The sequence below is a fragment of the Cupressus sempervirens genome, chromosome 4 (genome assembly GCF_028749045.1).
Source record: "Cupressus sempervirens isolate cs-2001-9-10 chromosome 4, ASM2874904v1, whole genome shotgun sequence".
Lineage (NCBI taxonomy): Eukaryota > Viridiplantae > Streptophyta > Pinopsida > Cupressales > Cupressaceae > Cupressus > Cupressus sempervirens.
In genome coordinates, this window is record NC_143121.1 from 259,381,120 (window position 1) to 259,404,358 (window position 23,239).

The following is a 23,239-nucleotide window of genomic DNA, read 5'->3' on the forward strand; positions in this document are numbered from 1 at the left end:
TCTGTAATGTTCCTCTTTTGATAAATGTTGATCTAATTGTGCCCGGGTACAAAACTTTTGTTCATCAACATCTTATGAACATGGTATCCACCGCGGGCATTTGTGTTTAGAATAAGTAAATTATCATCTTTGAAGCATAAATTTTTAATTGCTTTTCCCCCAGTATTCAAAATAGTTTCTCCCTCCTCTTGGTACATCTTTCCAAGCCAGCCTTCATTCCAATGAAACAAAGAATGTTTCTCAACAATTTCATGTACATCCCGACACAAGTCCTCTTCCTTCAATACTCCATTTTTAAATTTATTTCAGTTTGCATCTGCCTTGGACAGCGTTTGTGATTTGGAGCTTTATGAACAAAGTATGAAAGCTCATTTACTAATCAAGAACGTGTCATTTTGAACTTTGACCCTTTGAGTCTTAAGAACCAACCATTTTCATGAATCATGCCTTCACCAGCCACATGAGTTCCAAGTTTAACTTCTATAAGAATGTGCCCACCTTGAGATTCTATCATTTGGATATCTTTAATATTTCTTGTTTGTGGGAAATTATGAAGCTGATGAACTTTCAGGTTCTTGAACTTGAAGGGAAATATGAACCCTTGAACTTTCAAACTTTGAACCTAGGCATTTCGAATTTTTGAACCTCTGACTTTTGAACCAACCGTCTGGAACCCTTGAACTTTGAGCATTTGAACTTTTGTATTTGGTTCAATGGTTCAAACAGACTCCACAACTTTCTTTAGTCAAATAATAAAACAAATAACATGTGTCTTTGGGCACAAAAATTGATTATGATGGGCAACAGGAAGTTATGATTAGGCATGTTGGTTCCCAATACCGCAGATTGGAAATCCAAGAGCATACCACTTCTCCAATAGGATTCCGCAATCAATTTTGGCCAACAAACGAGAATCACCTTGATTCCCCTACACTTTAGGCTCCACTATACCCAGGCGAGTTAACCTTCACCTCAAACACTGACTGCTTGACTCAAGGCTTTTCTATAGCGAATTTAAGCTTTGTGAGAGTTTTTCGGTTGGCAAAGTCCTTGAACTCAATTAAAATGAAACTAAATGTTGAGTGTTTGAATTGAATGAATTGTATAAGGTTTTAATAATGGATTTGAAGTTTGTAAGAAGGAAGATACAGATTTTCTGACTTCAAATATAAATCCAATATTTCAATGATAAAGAGACTAGTGCTTTAGGTTATTTGGGCAATAGAGTCAACTACAATAAAGATTATAACGTACAACTTTATAATGTTCTATGCACATAGACTATAAACAATTTAATAATCAAGACTCGACGGATCAAATATATACACGCAAATCTAAACTAATCCAAATTGTGTTTTAACTCCTAAAGTTGAGAAGACAGACTAGACACAGATTCCAAAACAATTATATATTTCACAATATCTGCGATCATCAAGTTTAAAATGCCTTAGATAACCTCATCCACTTATCTAACATAAATTGTTTACAAAATAGAACGAATCAACTGCAGTTTAAATCTCCATGCCTTTAATAAAAATAAAAGGCTTTTTTTTTATAATTAAAATATTATATTTGAATTTATATTACAAAGTTAAATTTTAGGTTCATTATTCCTCCACACAATTGAATATATAATACTTCTTTGCAGAATGTATTTTCAAATGTCCTCTATTTTTCATATTTCTCTCATTATTTATATCTTACCATTTAAAGGAATATGACTTTTCAAATCCAAAAGTCATTTCCTCTTACAAATAAATCGCACCCTTTTGATATAACTAATTGCCAATTTTTTCTTAAACACATATAGAATCACTTAATAAATAAAATAATTTAGCCAATAATCTTTGAAATACTATATGAATTATTGTGCCACGGTGCAAGATGATTTGGCAAAGATTTGTCCCTGTTTCCCTTTGAAGATGTCTTCTACGGTGTGCCAAGCTGCTCCCGATGCCATGAATCTTGTTTATCATGTAGCTGCATGCACAACTGTATATATATAATATGATAGTGTACAGTTTGTTGCGTTGTCTTTAGATCCATTTTACATTAATTCTGCTGGCACATAGATGGCAATGCGGCAGAACTTAAACATATTCCATGAACAGGTAGCTTTGATATGGAAATGAGTCAGCAGCGGTGACAATAATATAATTTTGATCCTTAATTCATTTTATGTCACATTTATTCATCATGACTCAGAGCATACATATTTTGCTGATGATGGTACTAATATCTGACCACCATCACCATACTGTGTATTCTTGGAAGAACTAAAGAATATATGAACCCAAGTCAGATGATATTCCCGTTAAACATTGGCACAACTACTATATATGAAGTTATGATGTTGAGGGCCGGCTATGACTTTGTCTTTATTCGCTGATGGTTGCTTATTTCTATACTTACGGCTTGATTGCTTTTAAGACTGGCAGAGCTCAATATTCCATATGACTCCATGGATTCTTATGCTTCTATCTATCATAAATACACAGTCGACTAGCATCATTCTTTTGAAGGGTTTTTGTTGGCAACTTTGATGACACGTTTCTTTAGAGAGACCCGACAGCATAATACAGAAATGATTGCCGGTAATCTATGTTCTGTATCTGAAACTTCTCTTTCAGGACTTGTCTTCACAGGCATATGAGAACTTCCAATGTTCCACGGTTCAATTCAAATCTCCAATCTGAAGCGGCTCTTGTATCATTATTCCTTCTTGCTCCAATACAGTGCGACTTTTTTGTGAGAAATAGCACCTTCCAGCTATTGTTACCGCTCAGCCAGAATCATCGTTATGTGCCTTGTCTTTTGCTGTTGCTGTGTCAAACACTTACTGAACACTTATTATATTTTGACTTCTGCCATAACTGTCTACGGTGGCTCATTTGGAACGACACCCAGGAATTAATTCAAGGCATAGAGATTCAAGATTGGTTGTTGAGTAATGGACACCATTGACTCAATATTTCCTAATGCGATTGAAACATTTTTGGGTGTATGTTTTACTAATACTCATATTTAATCATGGCAGAAATCTTCCCTCAGCTATGAAGACTCAAGAAGCAAGGCACCTCCTTAACATTTTGTTCAAGTGATGGCACGACATCAACATGTTAATATGCCCAATAGCAGTGTTGTGGCTGAAGATTTGGTTGAGGATGATGTAACAGTCTGCAAACTGCGCACTGCAATCAAATCTGAAACATAACCGTCACTCATGTCTCCTCTATTTCACTGGAATGTTTTATACAAATGCCCTGTATGCTTCAAATCCTTTCATTAGTAACAAATATCACCAGTATGGAATCGTCTGCTTCAAATTTTGAATAATAAATAAATCTCTCAACCACATTTTTTTTTAAATTGCCTTTTACCCAGCAAAACAATCCTTCTTTCTCTGTATATTGATTTCTCAAGATTTGAATCCAATCCAATGTAAACATTGTTCTTCATAAAGGTTGAACTATTGGTATACTCAATTGTATGCTCTTTATTCAACTGTATATAATACGTTAGTCACATTTTGCAGTCATTAGGCCCCAGTCCAAATCTTTGGTCTGATACTTCATTTGCATCCAAGAGAAAATAAAGCCTTCAAACCTTCAAATCGTGTTCAGTCCATTGCATGAAATATCAAGCCTCCTTTTCTAAATCCACGGTCATCATAGAAATCAGGACATGAGTTCCCAATAATCTTCATAAATGGAAGTCATAATTTTATGAATTAGGAACCCATCAAGGCCGACAAAAGGATTCTAAATCAGCTCTAGCAGAATCGAAAAATTACTCATTTTTTGTGATTGGGCAGGTAGGAGTGCATGATGGTGCTTTAAAAAAAATTGAAAATTGGGTTGGTCGTGCATGGCCAACAACATTACATAGTCAATCTTTTCATTAAGATATTGTTATCTTCCTAGACTAGTTCATTTACAAAGATCAGATATTGCAAGCATAAGAAATTGATGGAATTTCTAGATATCCCTAACAGGGAAAATTCCATATTCTTTCTTGGGATGATATTCAGAGAGATTCCAAATTATTTTGCAAAACCAAAAGAAAAAAGAAAACTTTCTATGTAATCCTCACACAATTATATTATCTTTAAACAGCATTTCAATCTTCAAACTAGCAGTGCTGGTGTCTGTTTCTGTTCAAATTTCAAAGATACTAACCTGTGTTGCAATAATTAGAGTGAATTGGGAGAAGAATGAAGGGTTTCTCTCAAGTAAAGCCTCCGGTGACTCTTCCACAAACTTAGCTCCAACAGCATCATTTAGCTCTTGCAGAAAGGCGCATACACACTTTGCCCTCGATTGGCCAATGCTATTATTGTCAACTGCACAAACCAAAGGTCCAAAAGTAATGTAAGCTCCTCTACAAGAGGCAAGACTAAATCTAATACCAAATTCCAAGCTGTACCAAACAACCAAAAGACATACCCAAGAAATTGTTTCCAAGGTCTGCCATTTCCACTTTTGATCCATCAACAACCGTGACACTTCCTACACCTCCTAAAACAAGATTTTTCAATGTTTCTGAGCCTGTAGGGCCACAATTCAACAAACAAACGCTTGCTCTCTCAAGAGCTGATTGTCCCTGCTCTCCCCATATTCTGCATTAGCATTCCAGTAAAATTATTTAATCCAAAGTAGAATTTCTTGAGACACACAATTGTTCTAATAATTATTTGTGTCTCTGGGACTCTGTTACAGAATCGTCAAACATCCAGATGATTAAATCATAATCTTTGCTTAAGTATGTAAATAGAGTGAATATTTGTTCATTTATAATTATAAAAGAAATTATCATTTCCCTGATCATAGGATCGTCATAAAATCAAAGTATTGTTCTAGCTGTCATCAGTGGAACTGTCTATAAAGGCATCTAAGAGTGCCACTATGACTGTTTTTTATATTTAATAATTAAATAAAAAATCGAAATAGAACTATATTCTATTTTATTTTTTTTATGTAAAAAACTATCATGTCATACACCCTTTTGATGCCTGCATAGACATTGCCGTCATCAGTATCCTCCTAAGGAATGTTATATCGAGTTGAACTTTGATGTTACGGCAAAGGCTATCCTTTTCAGGATGGGCAGAGGAGATCATCTGCTCAATAATTGGTCTTTCAGTAAAGGTGTATCTTACTTTCTTGGCTTGAAGTCAAATGAAGATGCAAAAACATTGATGCCATTAGAAGGTAGGAAGTTAGCTAAATCTCTGCATCGTAAAAACCTAGAGTGGCGGGGATATTCTCAGATTATAATCGATGGATGCATAATTTTTTCTCTAAAGAATTGGATGTAGGAGAATATTGAAGCGCAGCTCCTAGGTAAAAACTGCAATATGTAAAAACCCCTGCTATTGATAAACACAAAACCCCCCTTCTTTCATTCCAAGTTCAACAAATGGCCATGTAAATTTTAGACAAAACAGTTTGCATATTATTGATCAATGGTTTTTAGCTGTAAGAAATTGATTACCCAATTTTTGTACTCTGCTTCCTTGCGATTTTTATATGCACATGAGTTGAAATGTAATATGGGAAGATTCACAGATTTTTACCACTAACCAGAACAACTCAATAAGAGATATCCAGAATGAATGCAATGTTTAATATTAAAGTGATAATATTTATCAAAAAAATTCACTGATTCAATAAACAGAGAACAAAATTGCACCTTATATATGAACTTTGTGCCCAACAATGAAATGCTTGGATTTAACATGGCAGCTCAGCATTTTAATTCCAAACTATTCCAGCATTACCTCCTGATCCAAATTGTTATGCACAAAATTTGCAAACTCTACAAGTTACTCTCCATGTTGCTGAATACTCTCGATTTTTCCCACAAAGCGGGTTTTCACAAGTTTAACTATCCTGTTTTCATAGCTGCGGAAAAAATTGGTAGAAATGTCAAAACAGGTAAAACATTGGTTACAATGCATTTTTACATCATGCTTTTGCTATAAAATTCCCATTTTCTCTTTTGAGATATCAATTTTTTATTTACAAAACAATCGAAGGACACGATAGTTCTCTTTTGGTTGATTTGAGCTTCAATGCAATTATAAATTGCTTCAACCTAAACAGGCACAATGGTTAACTTAGGCAGGCTTGGTAAAGAACACAAGGCACAAAGGAAAACACTCAAGTGTAATGAGATGGGGAAGAAAATTTTCAAGAACAGGATAGCTGAAATTTCAGCCAATACATCTAAGATGCCTGTATATATGATTCTCATGGCAATGCATATTTAAAATCCTAATGTCAATGTAGAATATGATTTTGCTTCATATCTCTTCACTGAGATACATAAGGGATTAATGAAAATGGCCGAGAAAGATAATGGTATTAGTGTCAGATATTGTTCTCTCTTGTGCAACCTAAGACTGTTTCAAAATGAGTCTGGATGAGACCCAAAAACGTTGGAAAAGGAAAAGGCTGGCAAGCAAGAGCCTGTGCAATGTTCGACCTTTGTGTGGGATAGGAGATATGCCAATACAGATTAAATAGTGTTCCATGAGCATTTTATTCTGAAAAATAATGGGATGGTGCGGACTGTTTCTCAGTAGGCTTCTACCAATGATCATGCATTTGCTCAGATCAAAGGATATCAGACTTAATAAGAACCATGTTCACAACTTTGGAGATTAATTCTTCTTTGCATACTTCAATATTATCAAAGTATATGGATACCCTCAAGCACCACATCTCCTACCTTGTGTTGTTTCTCCTAGGCTAGCCTTCCTAGAATTCATGTGTCAGTTAATTGGATGGAGGAGTTTATGAAAGAAGAGAGGAAGGGTACCCATCTGCCACGGTGTGTCAAATATATTAACTTTATAATTGGCTATGATACATTGGAGAAAATCCAAGAGCACATAAAACCAGGATATAATTTCAGGTGTGCCAAAGTGAGGCCATTGATCCTGAGAAATATATGGATAGGCTGAAGAATGAGAGGCTTACAAGAGGCGACTATTTTCATGAAATATATTACAAAGAAGACATAGTGAGAAATTGCCCCAATTTGTCTGAAACAATTCCTAGAAGAACGAAGAAGGCCATCATGTAAGGATTGAGGAAGAGAAGACAAAAGCAGACCCAAGTTTTTAGGGTCTCTTCTGACATGAGACAAATGAAATAAAAAGGATGCATCTGATGTTTGATAACTTTGAAAGAATATATGGTAAAGCACCTACCGCTGAGAAAAGGCCTGAATATGTACCTCCAAGGCTTGCAGAGCTGAAAACAAAAATAAAGACAATCAGGATCCAGGAGCCTATTACGATAATAGATAGCGTCTATTATTAGTTAATGGTTATCTATTATCAGTTAATGGTTATCTATTTGTAATTTATTGTAAATATTAGAATGTTTCTAATATTTCGTTAGGCTGTAGATAACTATTTGTTTTCTTTCAGCTATAATCGAAAGTTTCCATTCTTTACGATCAAATTTATATCAGATTTATCTATTCCAATTCTTTTGATATATATATATATATATATAACTTTGTTCTTTATTCGAATAACACTGCCATAATAAAAATTTAGCAGTATTGGTCTGATTACAAATAAATATTTTAAATGCTCAGTAAACGCTGCAATCTAACAATGTAGAGAAGACTGGTTTTAATTCTGCGTTCGTTGATTGTTATATTGCAGAGATGTCACCCTTTATAAGTAGGGTGACGGGGAGTCACGTTCCCTATGGGAGTGACTCCCATGTGGAGTTAAGACCATTGGGTTCCTGACTTCCACGTCACACCCCATTACAATAAAGTGATCGGGGATTCCCTTAATAAGGCAGTCGGCATTATAATTGCAATCGATCGATTAGGATATTATTACTGTGCAATTATTATTAAATATGATTTGGATAAATTGGCAATGATATATATATAATTTAAATTGCATAATCATAATATTTAGATATATGTACATATATATCTACAATTAGTTTTATCCAACTTGACTATAAAAACATTAACACTCCCTCTTAGTTACGAAGGATAAACACATGAATAGATATTACTTCAATGTAATATCAGAAATGACAAATTTTAAGAATATTTTTTATCAGAAGATATCCACCATTTAGATATCATCTCATGATCATGATATCAAGAGTAATGGCCTCCTGAATGTCAAGTCACATGACATTCGCCAAGTACTTTGAGTAATGGCCACCTTAACATCAAATAGCAAGATATTCACCAAGTACTCTGGGTAATGGCCTTCTGAACATCAAGTGCCATGATATTCGCCAAGTACTCTGAGTAATGGCCTCCTAAACATCATGTTGTGTGACATTCACCAAGTACTCAAAATGTTCATAAGGTATGTGCACATATAATCTTAATAATACTTACCATATGAACATTCATGGTCTGTTTAAGGAACTTAATCCACCATGCAAGATATAATCTATCATGATCTGCTTAGACATCATAAGATATCCATCATAATAGAAGATTAAGTTATTGTAAGATTGTCACCTTCCAATAACTCAAACAAATACAAGTGATAATAATTTGGAAGTCATTAATTCGTCATGATGTAATAACATTCATGACTAATAATTAGTTCCATTAGTACAATAAACAAATATGTTGAAACTCAATCTCAGTAATTATAATCATACCAAGTTTACCTTGGTAGTGTTTTACCTTCATTTTGCAAGAGGCTAGGTGCAGATGGTAAAGAATCGTGAACTCCCTCTTTATACAGAATTTCACAAAATTTTGAGATATATTTTAGAATACGAGTTTCGTTGAATCCAAATTTGAGTTATTGACTTCAACAAAAGAAGTTTGATGTTTGAGTTTGTTAGGACATTTGTTGCAATATGACCATAGTTGTTGCATCTCTAACATTGTATTTTAGAATGATATTTTTGTTTCTTGAACAATTGTTTACCATTTTTGCCCTTTTTCCTTTTCAAATTCGTGGTAAGAAAATGAATGTCTTCATTTGTGGATTCCATGCCGATTCCTCTAGATATTAGATTACACTCTTCTTGAACGCAGTCGGCTTTTAGTCAATCAAATTTGGGTAGCTTGGAATGAGCACCTATTCCTTGTCTAAAGTTTTCCCATGAGATAGGGAGTTCATTTAACGTTACCATAGTTAACTCTTTACAATCATAGATGTGACCAATTGTTGAGAGTTTTAACTCCGTTATCCTCATAAAGTATGAGGTGATGGTCTCTCCTTTGTTCATTTTATTATTGGAGAGTTGATTTTTAAGAGTGTGAATTCTGCTAGTGTTGTTGATCTCAAACATGTTTTCCAGGGCTTCAAACATATCATATGCAGAGTAACTTTGTGATACCTTTGAACATATCATATGCAAAGTCTAACTTTGTGATAATAGGTAGTAGATGATTTTTTACTCTGTCTACCAATAATTCCATTGCTCTAGTGTTGTCCTTTTTCCATTGACTCTTTTCATCTTTCTCATTTGATTTAGGAGGAGATTTTCTACAATTGTTTTTAACTCATGCTTTCTTAGTATTAACAGCATTCACAGTTTCCAAGCTTCAAAGTTTGAAGCACCTTCAAATTTGTCTTCTAGTTTGATTCCATTCACCATTTTGGTAGATATAAGATTTCAGAATTTTGGGTGTATTGGTTTCATAAATCTGATCTGGATTGTCTCTCGAACCAGCTCCGATACCATGTTAAATCTATATTGGATTTATCTACGTATGCGAAATCTAATTATTTTTATCTATATTCCTTATATATAGATAGATAGATAGATAGATATTACTTTGTTCTTTATTCAAAATAGAATAACATTACTATAATAATAATTTAGCAGTACTGATCTGATTTTGAATGCTTGGTGAACTCTGCAATCTAACAATGTAGAGAAGACTGGTTTTAATTTTGTGTTCATTGATTGTTATATTGCAGAAAGGTCACCTTTTATAAGTAGGGTGGCGGGGAGTCACGCCCTAATGGGAGTGACTCCCGCATGGAGTCACAACCATTTTGTTCGTGACTTCCAACCACACCCCATTACCATAAAGTGATCGGGGATTCCCTTAATAAGGCAGTCGGCATTATAATTGTAATTAATCAAGTAGGATATTATTACTATGCAATTATAATTTTAAAAATGGTTTGGATATATATATGTAATAAGCTTTTCCGACTTGACTATAAAAACATTATCAAAAATATATGAGGCAAAGGATTGATATTCATCCCTAATTAGTGTCTTATGCAGAAGCAAACAAGAAAACAATGTATACAAAGGAAGCAATTGATATCATGTGTCAATTAGGGTTTGAGGAAGAAGTTGATCAACCACTTCCATCATCTCAAAGAAAAGATGTTAGATCACAGGTACCACAAGACAAAATTGGCTTGCAGAGTATTACCCCATTAAATTAGGTTGAGGATGAAAGATTGATTTTTGCTCATCAATTATGGAGGATGACGAATTCATTACAAGTCCAGTATTTAAGATCTTTTGGTTGAAAATGAAATTGAAGCAATCTGAACTAGTGTTCCAAGACTCATCACGATTTAGGCGAGTTGCCCAAGTCAGTGAGTCGGGTAGCCTCAGTTGGGTCAAAATGGGTTGTGACCCTGGCTCGGCAGGTCACCTTGGGTGACTCACCTGACTCCCTGATCTGCTGGTTGACCATGTGACTCACGAGTCATGATGCACATGACCCGACCGCAGCTGGGCAAAAAACGGATGTCAAAAAAAATTTGTTTTATTTTTTTTATGTTTCTTTTCCTCATAACCCTAAACGGGCTTTCATACACTCTTATGTAAGAAATAGATAGAAAGAAAAGAGGAAGAAAGAGAAATAGAGAGTCTTTGTTTTGCAACCAGCTGAAAGGAAGGGGAAAAAGCTTGCATTTGTGACATTGAAGCAGCTATATACTTGCATTTAGATAATCAAAGAGATTATAAGAGCCCTTCTCAACACTTAACAACTCATTTGAAAGAGGTAAGATATGATTTTTTTGGACTTAGACTATTTTTTCTCTATGTTTATGGGTTTTCTGGATGAATTTTTTCTCTATGTTTATGGGCTTTCTTTTACTTTAAATCTTCATAAAATACAATGCTTAAATAGTAATTTTTGGTTATAATTGTCTTATTGCAGCAACCTTGACATTTTGAAAACATTTTTTCCCTAATCATAATCGCTCCTCTACCTAAAAAATCCAAGCTCACAAAAGGCAATCAAAAAGATGATTGTTGGAAGTACACCATAGACTTTCCAAGTAGAGGTAGAAATCAAACAAAATGCTTATTTTGTGAGCTCATTCATAGTGGGGGGATAAATAGATTGAAATATCATATTGCTGGCATAGACATGATGCTGAGCCTTGTAAAGTTGCAACTCCTGAGACTAAACATTTTTGTTAAGTTGCCTTAGAAAAATATGAACAAGAAAAGGAATTAAGATAAAAACAAATAGAAGAGTTAGCTCATATTGGATAAAGTCCACTCTCATATGTATCTAGTTTTACACCCCTAGGTTTAGTAGGTTGTGTTGGAGAAGGTTTTTCCCTTCCTCCCTATCATCCTAGTGCTTCTTCTAGTGCTAGTGCTTCCACAACTATTCCAGCTAGTAGCACTTCCCTTGATAGTAATACTGGTATCACCTTTCGTCCTAGAGTCAGAAAATCTAGGTTGGACAATTTTTTTGTACCACGTTCCACTCCCAGCGCACAGCCCTCACTTTAGAGCTTGGGTTGGAACAAGGAGATCCATGATGATGGAAAAAGATCAATTTGCAAGCTTTGGTTTTTCTGCAACATTCCATTTATTGCAGTCAGGTGGTACATTTATATTAGTTTGTTTTTACTTTTAATTTTTTTAATTAAACTTTGAAAATAAAATTTTATAATTTTAACTTGATACCACAATATGCTAATTTACATATTTTTATAAATGTGACAGGGCTCCTTATTGGTAGGACAAGATTGATGCGGTTCCCATCTGTGATGTAGAGCTAGAGGACCATAGAAAGACTTAGGGCCAAAAGGGTTGCACCATTATGATAGATGGATGAACAGATAGGAGGAATAGGACTCTCCTAAATTTTCTTGTTTCTTGCGAAGATGATTCATCATCCTCTACTTCTTAAAGTCTAAAATTTAAGTATTAAATAATTAATAAAATAACTAACATTTTGTTTTATTGATTGGTCAATGATAAATATTTCGTTTTGTTCTCACTTTCAGGATCCACCGTGGTTTTGAAGTCTATGGATGCTTCCTCACAAGTCAAAAGTGTGAAATACTTATGTGAAGCTATTGAGGAGGTCATAAAGGAGGTGGGGGAAGGTGGTGACTGATAATGCAGCTAGTTTTGTTGCTACAGGTAAAATTTTAACTTTTAAGTTCCTAAATTTTTAATTATAGTTTTCTAAATTTTCTTAACACATCTAAATTTTCACTAATTAATTTAAAATTGTTGCAGAAAAACTTTTGATGAAGAGGCACCCAAAAAACTTGTGGACTCCATGCGCAGCCCATTGCCTTGACCTCACGTTAAAGGATATTGGCAAGATTAAATGGGTGAAATCATGTGTTGATAAGGCCAAAAATATTTGCAAGTTCATCCATAATCATGCCTTAGTCCTCAGCATTATGAGGGATTACACAAGTTAAAAGGAGTTGGCTCATCTCGGTATCACAAAATTTGCCTCTAATTTTATAACACTAAAATCCCTGCTAAATTCAAGGTTAGCTTTGAGGTGCATGTTTGTTGGTCCACAGTGGATTTCCTCGTCCTATGCTACCACCCCTATAGGGATAGATGCAACAAAATGCATTTATGATGAAGAAGGTTTTTGGGCCCCTTGTAAGGAGATAGTGGAGGTAATTTATTAACTTAAAATTTTTAAATGAATTTATTCATACTTTTGTTTTATTTTCATTGCGCAACATTACAAAGTTTCATATTTTAATGGTCATATCATCATCCACTAAATTGTTTTTCATTTAACTATTTTATAGGTCATTGAGCCCCTCATAACCCTCCTACGAGTTGCTGACAGGGAGAAGCCTGCTATGGGCTACATATATGAGGGCATGAATAGGGCCAAGGAGGCCATTAGAGCCAAATATGTAGTAGTTGAGGACAAGTATGGCCGAATTTGGAACATAATTGATACGAAATGGCAAAATCAACTTCATAGACCCATCCATGCAACAACCTATTACCTCAATCTAGCATCCCGTTTCCGTGATGATTTCAAGGCAAATGAGGAGGTTCTTAGTGGCCTATATACTATGATATTGAAGATGGCCACTAATGCCACAAATACATTCCCTGAGATGGATGCCTATAATAATTCAGCAGGGCCCATTTTTGGAAGCCAAATGTGCAAAGAAGGTCATACAAAATTGCAGCCAGGTAAAAATTACAGTTTATGCACATTGCATATTAATTTTATTATCTAGTTTCTAGCTTTAAAGGTGGAAATGAGACTATTCTTTATTTTCTTTTTACTTTTTTCAAATAGATGGTGGCAAAAGTTTGGGCCTTCAACAAATCACCATCCGTATATTGAGCCAGCCATGTAGCGCTCCTGGATGTGAGAGCAACTAGAGCATGTTCAAGCACATCCATTTGAAGAGGCACATTAGGTTGTCTATGGAGAGAACAAATAATTCTGTCTTTGTGCATTACAACATGCACCTTAGGACCATAGTGATTTTGGATAGTGACACCTCTCCAATTACTCTAGAGGAGGTTGATCCAAAGTCTGAGTGGGTTACTGAAGCTACTGATTCTGTCTTTGAAGATGAGGACTAGAGTGCATTGACCAAAAAGACAAAGAGGCTAAGGTTGTGGCTATGGCAGCAAAGGAGCAGAGAGCTATAGTTGATCCTAGTGGCACCTCACAGGCAGAGACTATGGCTAATCAGTCATTTAGGACCTACCTTAGACACCTTACTAGGAGGCATAATATAGATTATTCTGATGTTGAGGCTGAGGTAGAGGATGAGATGAGGAGCCATAGCTATAGACTTGTTTTAACTTTTTGTTTAACTCTACATATGTTTGGAATATTTGATGATGACTATTGATGTGATGGATTTCATGGATTGATATACATTTTGATGGATTTTATGGATTTTATATATCTGTGTTTGCTAATTCCTTCAGCTACAATTTACCTTTGCACTTATGTGATCGATGTATGTTTATGTATGTGATTAAATTACCTTCAATTTCATGATGTTATTTTGTCTTTAAGCATTCAATAATGGGTGCATGGAATGTTCTTTAGATCCTAAAAAATCTCTAAATTTCAAGGGTTTTGTCACTTTGTCGAGTCACAAGCGAGTCCGAGCCGGTTCACGAGTCAAGTTACCCTTGCTGAGTTTGGGCCAGTCCGAGCCTCGGTTCTTTGATCTGAACAAGAACTAGCTGCCACCACCCTTAATGAAGTGAACCTTGATTATATTGAGATAACTTCAGATGAGGCAAGCAGGATGGTTCAGAAGAGTGGAATGGTAATAGTCCCTAATTGGGATTTGGCTAGTGATCCTCTTTTTGCTGCAAAATTTGATAACAATAATGTTGTCAAAGGAACATACTCTCACCCAAGGCTTAAAACATTAGATCAATGGTCAACACCACCAATAATAAACAAGCCAAAGAAATTGCAGGGTGTGCACGAAACCAAAGGAAATGTAGTTGTTAGAACTTTGAGAGACACAACTGCAGTGGAGGTTTCCACCATCACATTACATTTTGCAATGTTTGCTCAAGCTGCAGTGGAGACTCGTGGAAGGAGATTGCATAAGACAATGGGTGATCAAGTTGTTCTGAGACCTACAATTAAATGTACATGAATTATGAGCAATTTAAAAGCTACCTTTCGAGTCAGAGATCCTCCAATTGTCCTTTCAGATACCATGCTTGCTTATCAACTGCAAGTTGCAACTGGTGAAACCTCTTCAACAGGAGAGGTAGCAAAATTGAAAGCTGGAGTTGAGGAGTAAAAGGATGCATTGTAAAAAGGCAGACATGTGGTAAAGGAAAATGCTATGGATGTGATGCAGAGCAAAATCAGACATATGCTAAATAAGACTGTTAACAGAACTGATTAAATATATTCTTGCCATAAAAATTTAGTACACGCTGACCAACAATGTGAATATGTGTTGCCCATTCTAAAGCCCATGATAAGATATGGCAATTGAAGGTTCACTCATCAACCACACTCTTATTGGCTACTCACTGGTTGCAAGTCGCAAGATGCCCCTCCTTCAATCAAGCCAACAGGAAAGATGATCAAATTGTTGATTAATGAGGTCCCATCTATCGAAGGAAAGGAGCACACAATAAAAGGTAAAATTGACCTCTTCCACCCACTCAACCACTAGTCATTCCAAGCTTGTTCAATGAAGAAGGATAGATGAAGATCCTTGTGGCATGGAAAGAATAATTTAAATAAAATAATAAAGTAAAATTATTAAATATAAATATTAAAGGCCCTTAGGCCAACTTGTTTTGGTTAATTGAACATGTCTTGCCAGTGGTTATACACTAGAGGGCAACTTGGTTCTAGTTTTCTTTATAAATAAAATAAAGGACTTGGATGGGTTGTTGATGGCTATGGGACTTCACCTCCAAAGCGTTCAAAGACTTTAGTAAAGTTAATCATGGAAAACAAGAATTTGTAATTGCTCCATTCAGAGTTGCTCTTTTGGGAACTCTTTGTTTGACTATGTTGGTGCTTTTGGTAGACAGACCTGAGGCCTTTGCTTAGTACTCTCTGCTTTATTTTGAATAAATTTTTAACCCCTTCCTTTTAAAAAACTAAAAATGGGGAATGCACAATCAAGGAGTTAAACACTTTTTAGGTTAAAAGTCATATTCCTTGAGCTTTTATTCTGCTAAAAAATATCTCTGGACTTGCACCTAGCTTCTTACCACTACAAATTGTTTTAGCGTGGTGAGCATGTCCAGCAAAGCTTGAACCACATCGTCATCTAAATAGCACTTCTTATCCATCCGAAGTAAGTCTTCAGATTTTGAGATTGTACCTCAAAACTACTCTGGTATATCCTCCGTTGTAAAGGAGACAAGATAGAACACATTTACAAATAATTAAGGGAGATTTTTTCTTCGTTGAAAGATAATAAGTTCCCCTCAAATCTTTTTCACTATTGAAATCTTAAATAAGCATTAGTTCAATAATATTCTTATATGTCCTTAAGTTTCATTGGTTTTACATACAAAGCTGGTGGGTTATCAATAGGAATTTGAAATTAAATTTTCGGTTAATCTTAGTGTTCAAATGTTCTCAAACTGAGGATATAATTGGCCAAATATGGACAAAAAATACCACTGTCACATATTAGACCCTAATTTAACAGAGACTAATACTGTTGTTTTGTATAAAACTATAAATTAAGACAAATCTTGATTTTTAAAATAAAAAATATCAATCCAAGCCTCTACAACAATCCCTAGAACACAGAAAATAATTGTTTAGTAGAAGTTGGTACTGATCATGTTTTCCGAGTAATCTGTAATTGCAGATATGCCCAAGGTAAAAAGGGAAAAAAGCACTAGCCTCTTAATATTTAAAAGCCCCTAAAATAGGATGAAGCAAACAGTTGGCACTTACTTGTTTTTATTTAAGGTTTTGCCATTCCAAAAAACTAACAATATGTTAGCTGTTCAAGCTCTTTCCCTAAACTCTGTTCCCAAATATACGTCCAGCAAGCAGTCTCTGTGTATGGACATATGACACCCTGAGATCATATGAAGCCGATTCATGGCTACATTACACAATCCTTTTTTGAGCTTTCCAAATTTTGAAAACAATACTCTCTCATGATGTCGTAATCTACCATATAAAAACAGTTAAAAGCACAAGTGCCCATATCTATATAATCTAGTTATTTCCATCAAAAAACAACTACCGAGATTTTCAAATAACCAAAGCTTCTGCAATCAACGAACTAAAATGTTTTGTGCATGCTGTATGATGGAGGTCTCTCTGGTTTTTCAAAAGCCTGCCGTTTAAGCATTGTATTATGTTTTTTATTACTTGTAAAAGCTTTACTTTTAATTTTTTAAAGCATAAAATGTTTGAAGTTGAAATTTAGACCACGAGTGTCAAGCAAAGCTGCAGTTTAAATGTTCAGACATATCTCATCCGAAAAACGTAACTATAATGCTTTATAATATTTGACGGTCTGCACAAAAAAAATTCCGTTCGGGTAATACAATCTACAAGACTTCCATTGCATTTTACGGTAAAATCTCTAAATATGGCCGTATGGCCAGAAAATTTAGGCCCGGTGCAATTATCACAGCAATCTTATTAAAAAACTCAAAATCAAGCACTTCCGGACAACTTATAATGCACAAGCAAGAGTTCTGCAGGTTACATTTTTAACTACAGGTCCCCAGTTCGATCCTCATAAAACGCGTTAAATCGGGCATAAACATTTGAAGCGGAGATCAGCCAATAGTGTCGAATGGCTCTCACAATCAAACCATGCGAATCGAGGGATACCAATTGCTTAGAAAAAAAGCAAACAAAAAAGCGAGAGTGGAGAACTCGAACCCCCGTGGCGTACCTAAGTTGCCGATCGTACTTGTTTTTGTTGCTTTCAGCCATTGCTTTCTTCCCCTGCTAAATTTTCTGCGGAGGAAAACAAGAAAACAAATTTGCAACGAATGTCGCGACCCGAAAAAGTGAATTACTGAATCATGATAGTTAAGAATTCGTTCATAAGTATCCGGCCAGAGGTTTAAAAAACTTTCGTATGCAGTTTATTATTCTAGCGAGCGTTCTGACCAGAGGTTTAATTTTAAAAAACAATGATCTTATTTATCTATAATTAACTGTTTTCATTGCTAGCTCCAACTGTTTTTAAAGTTCGCTAGTGAGGAGTGAATAATTAAAGGTAGTTGCGACTATTTTTTATTATAAAGTATAAAATATGTTTTTATTTCGTTTTACAGTTATTTTTGGTATAGTTGTAAATAGAGTGTTCTATTGTTTAAATTATCTTGTTGTCCCTCCTAATGGTAGGGGACTAAAGTTTTCAATCTCTTGCAATGCATTAGTTGATTAATTGGAAATTGTGCCCTTTAAAATAATACCATCATAGACTATAGTTTGCAAGTTATAACTTCATAAATATAAATAAGTTTTATTCTATTGGCTTCTTGAGGGAGTGTTTTGTTCTTCCTCCACAACAATTGTCATTTTTCCAAAAAGGTATGTGTCTATTGTTGCAATTCTTGAAACATGGTATAGTTCTAGAGGAACAAAACTTGGAGAACAAACATTCCCTGCATGTAATGAGGTGTAGATTTTTTGGATAGCTTGATACATTGATTCTCGTGACAAATAGAATGTACAATGTAAATACAGCATAAAATAAGACTACAAAAAAAAAACATTGCTCCAGTCTACATGTTCTTTCTGTTGTTTTTATAGGTTTAGAATTTTTCCCTCTATTTTTTAATAAGAACATTTACTTTCATTATTTTATGTCGTCCATATGCTAAGATTTAGGTTTAAAAAATAATGTATATGTTTACTAAAAGAATTTGATTTTCTTTGCAGGTCAAGGTGTTATATTGTTGATGCTATTCACGGGGATAGTGGCTTTCTCACCCTGACAGGTATCGTGTTTAATTGTTGAACAAGATTCTCCAGGGTTGCAAAACCGTTGGTATTGATATGTGTTTTTCTCTGATCTTTCGGTGTTTCTCATTTGTGTTGTTTGGTTTATAATGCCTTTGACTATGGTTGTTAAATCGTTGTGCTTAGACTGCGTTCAATGTCCCCAAATAGATCTTTCATTGTTATGTTAGGGTTTTAATGTGAAGAATAAATTAACTTTCTAAAGGAAAGGGTTTCCTAAATTGTAAGTCAAAACGTGGCTTCAGCATTACTCATTTGTATTGTCTGAATATTGTTGGCCATAGTTCAGATTGTTAGGTACCATGTCGTTCAGATTAGGGCATGCATGATTTTTTATTGGACATGTTTTTGGTTTATGAAAATCCCCCTTTCTTTGATCGAGTAATGGATGTTTGACACTCTAAAATATGGATCTTTAACTCTTCCATTTTACAATTTGCTAGCATACATTAGATCTAATGCTCTCACAAATGGGGTTTTCAGTTATTGATGATATTAGTTCCAAGGTTTTACTTATGACCACTTATAATTTGGCTATGTGTAGACAGTCACTTTATTTGACCCTTTGAAATTGTTTTGACTTATGTATATGTTTGCATGAACTTCAAATCAAAGCATATATCTTCTAAAGATCCATGTGTGTTTGCTTCTATTGTTATTTTTACACTATTTTCATTCAAACACATTCATATCCACATGACTTGTGTCCTTTTCATATAACAGAAATATAGGCTTGGCAAGCAATCGCAAAAGGAAGCTAACACTAACACACACAAAGATGGTAGCTACAACTTCATGAATTATTGACACTTTCTATGCATGTTTCTGATTGGGTGAATACCTATCTCATATGCATAGGTGTAATTATTTCATATTAATGTATATGCGTGAAGGAACATTTAATAAACAACTCTTGAAGTATCATTTATTTATTTGTCTATCTCTTCTTTAGATGTTTGTTTCAATCAAATGTCTATCTCATATAAATAGATAGGAAAAGTTGAAGTTTGATATGAATTTGACCCTCCATACACAATTTGAGAAGAATGAAGCACTCAACGATTTGGTTGTACAATTATCAACATATTGAAACTGGAGATTTTTTCCCATTACTTTGAATCTCTTATAATTGATTGCCACAGGTAACTTGTCATGTTAAAGTTGTAGAACTGTGTAGGGCATCCTTTAGTGTGATAAAGAAGATTAGAGCTTTTAGACAAGATAATCGTTGTTGGAGTACATGGAAAAAATCATTGACTGTAATTATGAAAATATATTTTTAAGTGGTCAAATTTTAGGGAATTTTTTTTTTTTTAAAGTAATATTTGTTTTGTATTGATATTGATAAAGAGAGTACATTATGGCAATATGGCTAAGAGCCTTACAGTTTAAACTACCCTTACCCTGCCCTTACAAATACCATTAGATAAGCAAAAAACAAAGTGTAAACACTCTAAACGTACAAACCACCCACCCATACATTAGATTGATCTACCAAGATAAAAAGAGCCACCACCACCCCCATTATCAGCTACTTCTTGAACCAATTTGTTGCTTCCTCACAAGTAAGGGTTGGGGTTGAGTGGTCATCCCTCACCAAGAACCCCTAACTCATCCTACAGTGCTTTCCACTACCCTTCCCCTCATCGGTGAGCAGAGAGGCATCGACCCAAATTCCCTTTATTGTGGACGCGCCCTCATGCAAGTGAGATTTCTTTGCAATCTGATGGCAAATTTTTTGTCCAGGGGCTAATGTGATCTTCCTCGGCATGGCCTTCATGAAGCCTCGTTCATCCTCCTTCATCGCCCAAATGTGCTCAATCAGGTATTCAATGATCATTTTCCAACCTTTTTTTGCTTTGGGGATATGAGTGCCTTGCGGATTTGAAGAAGGCCACACCTCCAAGGTTCAATACCCATCTCAATTCCAACACCCAAAACAACTCTCTCAATAATGACATCCAATCCCAAAATCCATTCCCTGTCCACACTTGCAACCACAACCCAACGAACCTCTTCTTTTGATCCCCCCACCATCAATGCAAGCACCACAAATTGAAGATCACATCCAAATTTGATCTCCTCTTCCAGAATGCCTCCGAATACTCTGGCCCTAAAAATTGTTGAATGCCTTTTAGAAAGCTTGGGTCATCAAAAATAGAGATTTGTTTCAAGCCTCGTGTGGATATCCAGCCTTCATAGGTCTATATTTGAGAATTTGAGTCGAGAGTAAAATTCGCCTCCATTTCTGACTCAAAGAAAACAAATAAAATTTCCCTGCCTTCAGCCTGAATATAACTGCCTTGGAACTCTCTACAATGAAGTATCGAAGCAAACCAAACACTCATTTGACACGTGTGAGGGATACATTGGTAATATGGAAATCTTTGCTTACCGTGGAATGATTAAAGCCGTCGTAAGTTGAACTCATTATGTCATTCCTTTTAGACTCCAAATTGAAGTACCATGAGTAAATTATTAAGTCTAATGGCCAAACAAATTTGCTCTCTTTATTTAATCACCAAGGTGATAGATGTAGACACCTAAAAACCTTTAGAAAATAAAGTATTTAAATGTCATCCACTTGCCTATCCCTAAGCTAATCCTAAACCATCCTAATCCATCCTCTAATCATTTGCACAAGCCTAAGCAAGCTTAAAACCTTCCTAATCAAGTCCAAGTCGAAATTGCTCTCATCTCCCTCAAAATATCTCAACCATAAAACTTTATGAAGCCCACTAGGCCATAAATGACTCTTCCAAGCCCTTTTATTGCTCTTACAAGCCATTATGAGGGTCTTTATGAAGATTTTATCCCTTGAGCCTCCTTTGTTGACTCATCCTTCCCCTTTCCTCCATCCTCTCACCATGTGACATGTGTCACTCCTTAATTGGTTGTAAGGAAGCACAATCCATGTGCTCTCCTCTCATGCAATCTAAGCCCTCCATGAGCTTTTTTCCATCCTTGCATCTTAGCCCTCAATCCCTCAAGCCTCTTGCCTATAAATTGGATCCTTCCCCTTTGCAAAATAACACAATCCATGAAGTAAAGTCATAATGCCATTTTAAGAAGCCATTTTACATCAAAACCATACACTCACACCCAAATTCCAACTCCATTTGAAGCCATTTTTGAAGCATAAGCTTGAGCATACATCCTATCTATTTAGACAAAGCCACTCAACAAGAGAGCTTCTCATTGAGAGAGTCCATTAATGACTCATATTCTCAATTGAGAGCTCATTTTAGTCTATCTTGAAGTTTATGAATTTTGTTTAGTTTGTAGAAGCTTTATTTAAATTTGGTTTCTATTAGCATACTAACATTGCTCATATACAATAGAAGTCCTCAAAAATTTTGTTAGAGTAATAAAATATTGCCTTAATTAAATCATTTTGATTTAATTATTAAGTCACTTAATATCTCTAGTTTACTTAAGCTAAACTTTAAAAATATAATAATTAATTCTTTTATTAATTATGCTTATGCAACCTAGGTTAGACCTTTTTAGGGTTTTGATCTCCTTTGTAAGGATGATCTCTTTGTAAATTCCATTCATTCACTTTTGATAATAGCAATCTTTCTTTTTGCGCATCAAGAATGTCTCATCTATGGATCTATGAATTCTAACCTCCATAGCTTTTGCTTCTCTCTTTCTATGGCAAGTGTTTGCATGCAGGTGATTCTTCGGAGTTGTGGGGTTGATCTTTCATCAACTTCAACATGGTATTAGAGCTCCAAATATGCATGCCCATGTTCTCTTTCTGAGAGATCTAACTTGGCTTTTAGATATGTACTTTTTCTTTCAATGAATTTCATTTTTCAGAGTTATTTTGTATTGAATCTAGGGGGTCATTGATTTTCGGGTCACTTTGAGCCCAAACGAACATCACCGTTGAGCTCAAAGCACCCAAAAACCCCTATTTTCATATAAAATTTGTCCAATTTGGATATAGTTAGAATTTGAGGCTTAAAAATTTGCTCCTAGATTGGTCATGTTTCCCAAGGTGGTGATTTCCTATTTTAAAAAATTGCACGTTTATCTAGGTTGCTATTTTCAAAACTTTTTTAGACAAATCAAGATTTTTTTTTTAAATTGTGTTTTGGCACATTTCCTGATCTGGTGATTCTATGATTTTTTAGCACCAAAATCGAGAATTTTTGCATGAAAATTGAGATATTAGGGCACGTAAATCAAGATTTTTTTGAATCAATGTTTTTTTCACATTTCTCAAGGCAATTATTTATGATTTTTTGGTGCAAAAAGTCCTTTTTTCCACAAAAATCAAAATTTTGGGGCATGCAAATTGAGATATTTTTGGTACAGAACTAACATGCTTTCTGGTGTTATTTCTGATACTATTTGGCATGCTTTTTGAGATATTTTGGCACAGATTCTGAGACAAAAATTTTATTTTATTTTCTAGTGCTTTTTTGACTTGCATGTGGTTTTTTGGCCATACCTTGCTCATCCGGACCCCATTTTTTGATTTGAAAGAAGTGTCAGAAAGCTAATTATGAGCCCATCATGATTATGTAGTTTATTTGGATTTTTT

General features: G+C 34.9%; 1 protein-coding gene across 3 annotated transcripts in view; it reads right to left on the reverse strand.

Annotated features, from left to right (window-relative positions):
- Positions 1-17,903, reverse strand: part of LOC149560973 (NEDD8-activating enzyme E1 regulatory subunit AXR1-like) — a 134,346-nt gene extending 116,443 nt beyond the window's left edge. For 2 of the 3 annotated variants that reach the window (XM_089824911.1, XM_089824910.1), the window contains exons 1-3: positions 17,606-17,903; positions 4,446-4,618; positions 4,179-4,342 (exon numbers count right to left, since the gene is read on the reverse strand). In XM_089824911.1, the coding sequence (XP_089681037.1) occupies positions 4,179-4,342; positions 4,446-4,618; positions 17,606-17,646 (378 nt within the window). In that variant the 5' untranslated portion in view covers positions 17,647-17,903. Of the gene's footprint in view, positions 1-4,178; positions 4,343-4,445; positions 4,619-5,691; positions 5,904-17,605 lie in introns of all 3 variants that reach the window. The other variant, XM_089824912.1, reaches the window with a different exon arrangement.
- Between the last annotated feature and the right edge of the window lie 5,336 nt (positions 17,904-23,239).